Below are 12,122 nucleotides of genomic sequence, written 5' to 3' on the forward strand. Positions count from 1 at the left end.
CAATTAAATATAATTGGCAGAGTGGGCTAAAATTATTGTATTAAGCTATCTAGGCACTAATATAGTAAATTTGAACTATTTGAGCAATTTAAAAGTGTCCCCCCCTCAAAAAAAAAATATATTTTAAGTGATTAAGGGTTTTGCTAACATAAAATGTATCATGCCATTAAAAAATGTTGGGTCTGAAATGCAAAGATTTCAAGAGAGACATATAAATAACAAATACATTCCTGCCTTGTTTGTGTGTTCCCGTAGACCTACATGTATATGAACAATGTATATGAAATTTATAGAGTGCTAGGACATCATTCCCAATGTGGAGAAGTTTTTACACATCCTGGATGCAGACATTTTGAATTGATGCGCGTATCGACATAAATACAAGCACATAATAAAATAAGATGGAACAAATTCCAAATGATGTATTCTACATGCAGCATCAAGAACAACTTTTGCAACCAACATATAGAGGTTTTTAATGTGATGTACTAGTAACATAATGGGCAAAGGCATTTCAGGAAGCATACCATGTTCACGGAGGTGCATGCATTTTTCAAATCTCTTTATTTCTATTGGCAATTTCATGTACACAAGAATGTAGAGAGACTGATAAGGCACACGCCTTTTTGCACACATCTGTGTAAATTGAACACCTACCATCAAAAATCATGTGAATGAAAATCTTCTATAAGCTTGTTTGTGTCATTCAATTTAAAGTAAACTACTGTACAGGTGTAATTTACTTATTGTGCATTCAAGTTTCTACCATATTGGCTTTGTTTACGCATCATTACAGAACGCAGATACATGTATGTAGCCTTACAAAAGCCATACAAAATCTCAACTTTTCCATAGGTTTGTGCACAAAGGTGGATGTGCTCTGCAGGCTTCACTTTGTACAGCAAGTCAGCGCTCTACTTATTGATTCCCCACTGCTGTAATGCAGCAGCTTGATCTTCAAATCATTTAATCACATACATCGATCTACAATATCACAACAAATGAAGTCACATAAATCTACCCCAGTCTCTGAATTTATGTTTTCGAGTGGACAGATATTCCCAAACTGAGACTGAAGCTGAAGAGCACACATGTATGCAGTTTCCTGATAAAAACTTATCTTGCCTATTATTTGCCAACATCGTAAAGACCCTAGATGACTTGTCAGCAACACCTAAACTCTCCATAAAACATTTGATGACAGACCAACAATTACACCTGAACCAGAAAAACTGGGACAGTAGGGCAAAGGGCTAACCAGGTTTATGGCATAGCTCAGGACACCTTGGTGGGGAAGCTGTGTAATGACTTCCTGTTTTATCTACCAATACCATGGTTTATTATGGGAGTGTGTGGTTGATGAAGTCATGCCATCCAGGGGGTAGAAGGGTCTATTATGGTGTTGGGGTTTGACGATTACCTGCTACAAAGCACTGCTTAGGGATGTCAAGTTGTGCATACCAGTGAAGAAATAGTATTTCAGGTAGGCCTATAATTTATGCAAATCTCCTGCTTCTCTATTTCAGAACCTTTAATAGAGAGATACATGTAAGCAATTTTTCCCTGACTCTCCCCTTGGTGAGGGGACGCTAAGAAACAACAGAACTTTAATACATTCCAGATGAACAAGCGAACATGTCAGTAACATAATGAAGCTATTATTGTGTTGAATAGCTCCATGCATACACATACATGTACACATGTACAGTGCACATGCACAACAAATGTAGATGTACATGTACATACATGTATGCTCAACCACCTTTTGAGCCTGGCTACATGTAGTATGTTTCAGCAGACAGCAAGGTTGTAGAGAAGAAATATCTCCTTGTGTGGTAACCCAATCCATATTCAATTTTCATATTAACTCTTGCCTGCGTTAAGTGGAAGCCTTTACTACAACTCTTGCCGAGAGCTCCCATCCCAGTCACTGTAGGTGGCAAGCAGCCCTTTGGTTAGATCATACGGACACCATCATACAAATGATTACTTCGATAATGGGGAGTGTTTGACTCCTGCCAATGGCACCACCATGCCACAGCATGGCGCACGGTTCACCAGGGTCAAAGTCATATTTTTTTCCACCTCCAGGCCAGCCAAAGCATGGCGAGAATACAGTGCCTCACAAATGCATGGAGGTCCGATCACCCAAACCAGTTTTTAAGGGCCTTTGAAGTTCATCAGCCAAGTAAGCCATTGAAATGGTTCTTGTCATACCCAGTGAAGTATTCAGAAGTGGAACTCTGGAACTAGTACAACTGCACACTCCAATTGATCAATACATATGTCAGATCCCCATTTAACTTAAGAGACAAATTAATTACAAAAATATATAATAATTGAAAAATGTACAGCTTGAATTTTTGTCTTTTTATGTGATCTGGGTGAATGCCTGGGATTGAAGTTTGAGGTGTTTTAGACAGAGCTACATGTACTCACTCTGCAGTTAATGATCAGATCAAATCGATAAGATGCAAAGCAATGAACTGTCACAGCAACTCAATTGCTTTAAAACATACTCTACACTGGTGCCCATTTCTGGCACCGAATGACTGATGATGCATTCACATCTTATGTGACCTACATGTAGTTCAACATTTTTTGCAAAGACAACAGTCACTTCAAAGTTCTACTTGTCAAGTTCTTCACCATTTCTGTGCTGGTAATGCACTCCTCTCCCCATTGCTTAATCATTTGGTAATGGGGCACACTGTCAAGTTAGCTGTCCCTTTTATCAGCACTAATGGAGTTGGGAATTGAGTAGGACACTGTGTTGAAGTAGGTGGGCTGTGCCAGACATAGTGTCTGGCTTGCCTTTCCAAGTTCCATGAGGTAGGAGTCAAGAGCCTGATACTCTATGGCCAATGGCACTCTGCTGTCTGTATTGCTTGTTACTTGGCAATGTTTGTTCATTCCAAGGGTCCTCTATCATTCCTCCCTACAAGCAGTTACAAGGTAAATTAATCCTATCCCATGGGACATGTAATGCATGGCAGACACAAAAGGTGGATAATTAATGATACAGACTGTATTATCAGGATGAATAGCTTGAAATTTGAAGATTCAAGTTTCAAAGGCACATCTCATATTTTCAGGTTAATTTAAGAGGATGTTATACTATGCATATACATATACTGGGTGTAAACAAAAACACACACACCCAACTGGAAACAAAAAAGTCAAGTTGTATGACTAATTCTGTGTGTCAACCTCAAAACACCTGACATTTGATTTCCAATGTCATTAAAAATAGGCTTTTCTGGTAATACTTTAGGGCATGTGATGTCGGTCAAGTTTGCCATTTCAACACATCTTCATTTATTGTGTTCACTCTTCCAGCTTCTCTAGAATGTTTCAGAGGACAGTATTTGGAGACTTTTCAGCATGTCTTTCAGTAAACCCATTTTCACATGTGTAACATGGATATACACCCATATGATGTTCATCAGGTTTGGAGACAACATTTTCATATTCTGATGTCAACACTAATGAAAAAGATGTGGTGTCCCTGTTACATATGAAACAAATTTCCTATAAGTATCATGCTGAAAGACTAACTTCAAATACTTTGAAATGTTCTATAACAGGAAGAAGAGTTACTATTAGTATTAGAGCAGTCCAGGTACTCAATGGAACCCCTTCTTCTAAACACCCATAAATGTGCCAAATACTCACACAATATACCCCCAACTCCACAGAAAGACCTATACGGCATGTAAAATTACTCTCATTTATAAATGTCAAGCTAAACGAATGAGTGAACCACACACTTAAAATACTTCAGAGTCAAGTTCACAGACTTGGTTTTATGATTTCACTGCTAATAGACTAGACAACGGACACCATCACATTTTTTGAATTCTCCAGAAAGGCAGGAAGCCCATAGTTTCAGTTTCCAAGGAAGTTACACATTATGCCAGACACTGACGCAAAAACTCTCCACATCATGCACTCTACCGCAGCTTGCACTCCACTCTACCACAGCTTTGGTATCACCAGATACACTATTTCAGTCTGTCACGTTTTCAAGAATATCAACGCAGCAAATAACCCAACTTAATTCCTGAATGGAGGAAACTTACAGTGTTTAATCATTAAAAATAAAAACATTGGGAAAATGTTTTCAAGTTTCTCTTTCTGCACATTCAAGCAATTGATGGTGCTGACTTGCTCATTTCCAGATGTAAAGATCAAAGAGGACATTGTAAAAAAAAAGGAATTAAAGAAAGTTGGTCAATTGGTCAGGATCTTTCTCCATTCAAAATTTAGAATGCACAATTTGAAAAAAGACTCTTTGTATGTGATTACTTACAGATCTGTGCAGAGGAGCCTCAATCTTCATACTGGAACATTTGTTGAGAATGTGAAGCCTCCTGCAATCACAACCAGCAATAATGCATCCACAATGTTAGAAATCACACACTTATAGCTTGGCATTGGTCAAATTCACCACTTTTTTAACCATACGGATCCAGCCTTCATCAACATGCACATGTACATGATCCTCTATGTTTCACTTGCACTACTCAACAACACACACTGGCACCACTCCAGCATTTCTGCAGGTTTTTTTTTTGTTTTTGTATATGTACAATACACAGTGGCCGTGATTATAGGAATGAGCAATGCTAAGCCCCGCCTTCCTACAGCCATCCTGCTAGCGGATTGGCTAGCACTACAAATCACCTACTGAGTTTATTTGCCCCTCAGATAAAATCACAGTAAACAGTGTACATGTACATGTATGCAGGACCCTGTCTTTGCAGTAGAAGGTACATGTGGTCTCTCTGTGGAGGCACGATATTGTCATGTTGGTTGTATAGAATGCACAACCTTGGTGGGGTGTATCAAGGAGCTGTAAAATGGAGGCTTTTCGCACTGCAGATCTACTATTACTAATTAGTTGCACCACAAATTTTGTGACAGGTCTTTACAATATCTGTCCATGATTCAACACATGATTCAGTAGTCACAGGTCATGCTTAATACCTATATGAAGTAATAATGCACAATATCATGGTTAAGATAATTTGGGTTGTTAATCACTGAAGAGGTTAAGATATGAAGTACCGATAGAAATTGTCTTTGGAAAAATCTGACTTCTTTAGGAGATGTTATGAATTTTTGGGTCACAATTTTTATTACGTCGGACAAAAGAAGAAGCATGTAATATAAGTTTCCTGCATCCCTCCCGACATGAAAAAAGACACAACATATACATTTAATTACATCTAAATAATTGCTTCTATTCATTGCAGCATTGGAACAAATAAAAGTGGATCTTGATGAAGACACCTCCCCAGAAAATTGTAAGATAAGGATCTTAGTTTTGAAATGTTTTATTTACATGGTTTCATCGGTATCTATCTTTAATCGCTTTTCATCATGATATTTTCCTTCTCAGAAAAGGCAAAACCCCATGAACTTTGAGAGCTACTTCTCACATAACAGTCCGTTATGAAGGCTATCATCATTTGGAATATTATTGCATTTCTGACAATGACAGATCCCTGGTATGGGCTCAACTCACTTGCACCCATATCTAAAAATGGTTGCCAAATGACAAGCAATTATCCATCCAGAGAGCAATGCAGTCCGATTCAAATGCAGGCCCCAGACAGGCCCTGGTAAAACGATTATGAGTAATCTGATTGCTTCGGATGATGAGCCTGGTGCCTGGAATCATCATAACCACATACACAAGAGGCCCAGTAGCTAAAGGCAGGAGTCATGGACAGCAGCCAATTCAAGACGGGCTACTAATTACTTGCTTAAAATGTCACCAAAGGTGATTTCCCTGTTTGGATCAAAAGGAGTACATCCATGTGTTTCAAAGTGCATCTGGCTTGAATGAGTCATACATATTCTCTTTACCTGAAATGACAAAAATGTTCCTTTGGGCATGGCTAACTGAAAATAATTTCAGCCAGAAATTTGTTATTTACAAAGATTTGGCCAATATTTCAAATTTATGTAAAATTACACACACGGTGATTGATGTTGACATACAGGATAACATTAATACATTTCAAATTTTATAGCACCTTTTATCTTCAACTTTCCACAGTTTTCTTTTGAACTTTATTTTTGTAGCTAGTTTCACACAAGGACAATATATATTATAAAGGTACAAGTGATAGCCAAATGATCCCATGGTAATGTACTGGTAACCTGTTGACCTTTTATATAATTCAATCATCCTCAATAGTCTTGTTACACTGACTATCTTCCTTCCACCTGGGGTAAACACATCCCCATATGAACTTCAATTTCATGACTGTTTCACAGGGAGAATCCTGCACTGTAGGGAAATACTGCAGGACTGACAATTCAAACCAAATGTCATGCAGAAAAAAAAGACAGATGCTGTGTAGAATTTGGAATAATTACATGAAATAAGTATTATAAACTAGATATGCTGATTGTCCACGAACAATGCAAGTGGTTTTTTCACCTATATATATTTTAAAAGGTTATACGTTGATTTTTTTATGATTACAATTCTGTTAGTTATTAATAATTGGAAACAAGATGTAACTATTCTCGTTTGTACATCATCAGTTCAAAAGAAATTTCACTTTTAATTTTTTGTTTTGAGATGTGACTACATGTATTGATTATCAAATTTTAATTTGCAAAAAATCATAAAAAATTGAGCAATATGTCACTGTAACGTCATTTCAGATTTTATTTACTGATACTATTATCTACATGTACCTACCCGCCAAGTTTCATGATGATTGGACTTTCCCATGCGTGTGTTTAAAAAAACACATTTTGTGATGACGTCATCATGACGTCACACATTTTTCCATATTTTGTGCATGTACCTATTGCCGACAAACCTTATGCAAAAGAACTTTGAATTAATTATATTATGTTAGTGAGAGGTGGCAAAAACCTTAAAAATTAAAAATTATGTATAAAATCATATGACATCATGATGATGTCGCCTCCATTTTCATCTATAACACATTCCGGTATAACCACATAACCAACCAGACTTACCATTCTTTGAAATATGCAACTCTGTGATGACGTCACAAGACACACGATGATGTCATTGTGACGTCACTCTTCGGCATACATGCAATAAGGACTGTGCCTATGCCAAATTTGAATGATATGCAACAAAGATTAATGGCAAAAGTGCTGCACAGAAAAAAATACGTGCAAAGTCTATGGGCTTCGGTCCCGAACAGAAGACCCCCTCCCAAAAAATCAGAACAAAAAGAATGGCTTTTTCGCAAAGGTTGTGCAAAAACCAATTAAATTGTAATCATTTACACGTGTACAAGTGTGATTATAAATTAACCCATTAATAACATGAAAATAACTGAATTTTAAGTGATAGTTTACCACCTCCTCAATGAAAAGCTCACACCTGACCTATTAGAATATTCAATCTCAAAGAAATGTTACTGTTGGAGTCCAAGGGTCTCTCTGTGAACTGACAAGTTGCTGAAAATACAGACTAATGATCCATCTTCCTTAATCTAAGGAGAAAGAGTGGGAGGGAGGGATTTCAAAGGATTTGGAGTGGCACAGATAATATCACCTTGGAGCATTCTCTTCAGCTGCACTTTTCCTAGAGGGAAACTCAACCTCTTTCTGGAATTCCCTTTTCTGGTTGTTCCACAAGGTAGAGAAGTCCTGGGTAAAAACCTCTACCCAGACAATCCATTGGAAAACCAGAAGCGTAGAAAATTGTGTTTTAAGGAATGATACAATGAGATTACTAAGGTGCATATACACATCAGCTTGATGCAGTGTGCTAGAATGACCAATCAGTAAGTAGATTTTGTTTCAAACAGCTTTTCTGTCAATAAAAACAGTTAAAAAAAAACAACTTCTATTTTCCCTTATTATGTCAGTTTAGTGTTATTTGCAAAACATTGTGACTTTACATTACGGTATCGTCCAATCTATATCTAAATATTGTTTATAATTACTATTTAGTGTTTCAATAGCAAATAATATTCTTTTCTGGTAATTTGTTGCAAATCAACAAAAAGGGAAATATGCTGAAAAAAGGAAATTGATTTACATGTGAGTTCTCAGGTTATCAACCACAGGTGATACGGCAATACCACTAACAAAGAAAAGGAGAAAGAAGGTGTGGCCAACAGATGGCTATTCTGACACGCGATCAATTGCATCAAGCAGGTGATGATGAAATCATGAATGGAAATGGCCGAGTTCATCAATGGGTACCAAAAAATTGACAAAATGTGGGCATAGCCTGAAGCTGATGCTAATGCAGTATCTATGATGACATCACAGGCTCTAACCAAACTTATGAATGAAATCTTTCTGTACCTTCTGAAAATGAAAAGCACAGCTTTATTTTATGCAAATTACGACAAGCCTATTCTGTACTGACAGAAAATACAAATCAGGAAGATATCAGACTGTTTGCTCTGACATGGCAGAATAGGCCTAAGCCTTAAAACAGCGGACAATACTGATGTTAAAAAAACAACTGCTGTACTGATACTCAATATTGATGTTAAATTTAAGATATCAAATCTGATATGTAGGCCCCCTTTATGTTCAAATTTGTAGGAATTACATATACGGTACATGTACCCATAAAATTTTCATCTGAGTAATATATTTCCCATCAAAGAGTATACAGATCAGATTTGATATTGAAATCATTTAAAATAATACTCTACATTTACAACTTTGTTTTCTGATTTACTGCACATCTCAGCACTGCATCAATGTATTTCTTTCTGATGTTGACCATATGGTGTTTTGTGTCTTCTCCTTATCTTACATTCTATTTTTGGCATATTCTATTTCAATGATGCTGCATACATAATGAAGTTAATTTTTGACACATCAACAGGAAACGTATGAAATGTTTGTGATGAGGAAATGATAAAAAGGCCAATTAAATTTATAAACTTCAATCAACCGTGGTGCATTTGAACTCAAACAGCAGACATGAGCTTATAACAAATGGGAACAGAGCGTAGGCGTTTTTCATTTCAAGAGTTTCAGACACAGATATCAGCCTAACGATGCATGTGAAAATGATGACGAAATGGATTCTTTCTAAACTGCATTTAAATTGACACTCCATGTACATATAATATAATTTGCTTTTATTTCATTCTGAATGCATTTCTCCTCTTTTAAATGACGAGATTTACTTTTTAAAAGGATTTTTTTTAAGAGTAACACACAGCAGTTATAGGCTTCACCTTTCAGGCATTATTTTAGTAAAATTTAGGGATGCAGCAAATAAATGCAAAACAAAACGTGAGGAAGCCATGGGCAAAATTCTACACCTCGCCTACCTCATTCCACACACCGGCCATGCATAAAGACTAAAAAGCTAATATCTGCTCAATAGTACAACACAAACCAATGCTGTTAAAAGTTCAACTATCATGTGCATTCAATGCCCAGTAGGTTTATATGTCTCTACATTGTGTAGAACACACAGGTATTTGAGCACATAAGGTTTTGTACATAATGACTGAATGGAGTTTGTTCAGTGGACCCAGTTGGGTCCCCACAGAGCAAACAGAGTTTAGAAAATGCCACAAATGTAAACACTTAAACACAACAGCCTAGTACATGAGGGCTGTACATTGTACATGTACATGTGTATGTGGCAACAGTACCTACAATACAGGTTTTCCCACATGCACAATCAACATACATTGACCATAGTGCTACACATATGTATGCATGTTTTATTAAGGTACACATACATGAACATTTTTGCAAAAAATCAAGCTACGTTCTGAATTCCACACTGAAGGTATTAGTAACTCTTTATAGATGTATGGTGAAACTATGGTTAATCTAAGCAGATCAAAATAGTAGCATAGCAGCAGTAGAAGTTGCAACAGATCGAAACATCTATCCATGAATTTTAGAAGTTGAAAGATTTCTACCTTGTGACAGCATCGAGAAGATCCTGATCCAGGAAATCATGATCCCTCTCCACTGAAGAAATGTCAATTGGAAATAAGCATTCTGTGGAACAACCAAAAAAGAAAAGTTTACAAATTGTTAAAGAGTTAAATAAGCCAGTGTGCCTAGAGTAAATCTCAAGACAAACATCTGACCAGAAAAGCAGAACAAATGGCTATTTATGAGTAAAGAAGTATGTTCAACTCTGACAGAAAGGCGTTTACACAAAAAGACAGGATTGGTAGACAGAGTAATTACATGTACTGGTATACTCAGCAGCAACAGCAGTGCTGAAAGACAACACTACACAGGACAAATGGCATGCATGACTGGTGGACTGTATAAAGGCAAAAGCCATACATGTACAAGTACATGTTGCTGGTAAACAAGGAATATGGAACCTACAACAATAAATGCAGTTCCAGCCACACCCTTAGGAGTTGAAAGCAATGAGTAACAACCATGCACATGTATATACACAAGATCTACTGTATCAGAACAACTGAAAGAAAACATTAAAATAACAGAAAGTATCCTAGAAATTGCGAACCATCATATTTTGACTTCAAGGCGTAATAAAACCTATACTTAACAAAGCTTACTTTCGTTATGTGCTGGTGGTGTTAGATTACAAAGGGGCAAGAAGACATGCGAATACTACTCGTACAAGTGAAATTCTTGCCAATCTGTCTTAACCTAAGAGTGAGAGTCAAGTAGTGGAAGGACGTGTTTCTGTGGTTATACCAGCCTGATGTTTACATTAACATCTTGACAAAATTATTTTTTTGTAGGTTGGTCATTTGCTTCATATACAAGTTCCTATATTTTGTCAACTCAGGTACAGTACATGTACATGTACATGTACATACATGTGATGATTCTGTAGCAATATTTGAAGACTGACATCAGTCTGTATTATCAATTACAACAAGAGCACTACATCCTTTGTGGTTACTAGTATTATGAGCAGGATACAGAAAAACGTACACCATAAATAAACTATTGGGCATGACACTTGTAATGATCAGTGAAAAATCACAGCATTACTTTAATACTGTGTTCGTATTTAAGTTCAACCAAGTTTGTGTATAGCGAGTCCAATGGAAAAGGGGACGCACTGCAATCATCAGATTCAACTCCTACTCCTTGTTTTCAATGAACTTGTTTACTTGATAAAGAGACTCCAGTGTCTGACTCACCAACAAATTGACACACGCTAAATCTTTGAAATGTTACAAGCAGCTGGTCTAATTGTTTCTTCAGTACTCTTGTCACATTCAATAAAGTAATCTTTGACAATTCAACTGGCCAAGAGAAAAGCTCAATTGAAGCAGCATTATGATACACAATGCAAAACAACAAGAATTTTTTCTGACCTCAACTTGAAACTAATATCTTTGGGTATCCGTTTATCACTTTTCCCCTATCCCAAGGTGTTTCTTTATTCTTGGTGATTGTAAAATCCAATCACTTGACTTTCCATTGTTGAAGCCAACTCCTTAACACCAGTATAATCTTTACACAGATTAAACCACCTGGTTCAACCCATTTTGGCTTTTTTCTTCTCTTCGCCAAAGATCTTTGATGATCTTGGGTGTTAATACTGAAATCAGTGTATTATTCAAAAGTAATGGAACTGAGCTGCCTTTCCATTCCAGGCCACTTTTAAACAACTGGACCCTTTTTTTGGGGGGGGGATTGATAATTCAACCATATTGAGACTGATGCTTACAGTGTTACTACACTGCCTAGAGGTAAAGGTCGGTAATTGGTACATTGTTGGCGGCACCACTTTGTTGTGCTACACAGGTCACCTTCACCTGTTGGGGCACAGGTTGGCTTTAGTTCAAAGGTGGGTGGCAAATGTACCTCCCACTGAACTTAACACACAAACTAACTGGAAGAGTTATGTAGGGCAATATCTCAAAACCTAAATAAGCCATTGTATTCGTGCAAAGCATGTACATATCCTCATTTATCCCGATGACAGAGTGAGGAGCTTTGTCACAAACACAGAAAAAAAATTCAAGAAATGAACTTAAATTCTTTTTTTTAAATGACAGAGGTCTAACTTTGAGGGAAAGAGAAGAGAGAATTTGAGAAAAAGACACCAAGAAAAACGGATGAAGAAAAAACAATCACAGAAACAAGGGCAAGAAAGAAAGCCAGCATTGAGAGCTGACATGTAC

At 36.9% G+C, this 12,122-nt stretch overlaps 1 protein-coding gene across 7 annotated transcripts in view; it reads right to left on the reverse strand.

Annotated features, from left to right (window-relative positions):
• The window catches only part of LOC110977239 (rho GTPase-activating protein 7-like), a 144,356-nt gene that overhangs the window by 27,889 nt on the left and 104,345 nt on the right, over nucleotides 1-12,122 (reverse strand). For all 7 annotated transcript variants that reach the window (XM_022231180.2, XM_022231179.2, XM_022231182.2 and 4 more), the window contains 2 exons: nucleotides 9,915-9,996; nucleotides 4,313-4,373 (listed from right to left, as the gene is read on the reverse strand). In XM_022231180.2, the coding sequence (XP_022086872.2) occupies nucleotides 4,313-4,373; nucleotides 9,915-9,996 (143 nt within the window). The remainder of the gene's footprint in view (nucleotides 1-4,312; nucleotides 4,374-9,914; nucleotides 9,997-12,122) is intronic.

The sequence above is a fragment of the Acanthaster planci genome, linkage group LG02 (assembly GCF_054643075.1).
Source record: "Acanthaster planci isolate LZ-2023a linkage group LG02, COTS_SCS, whole genome shotgun sequence".
In the NCBI taxonomy this organism is placed as follows: Eukaryota; Metazoa; Echinodermata; class Asteroidea; order Valvatida; family Acanthasteridae; genus Acanthaster; species Acanthaster planci.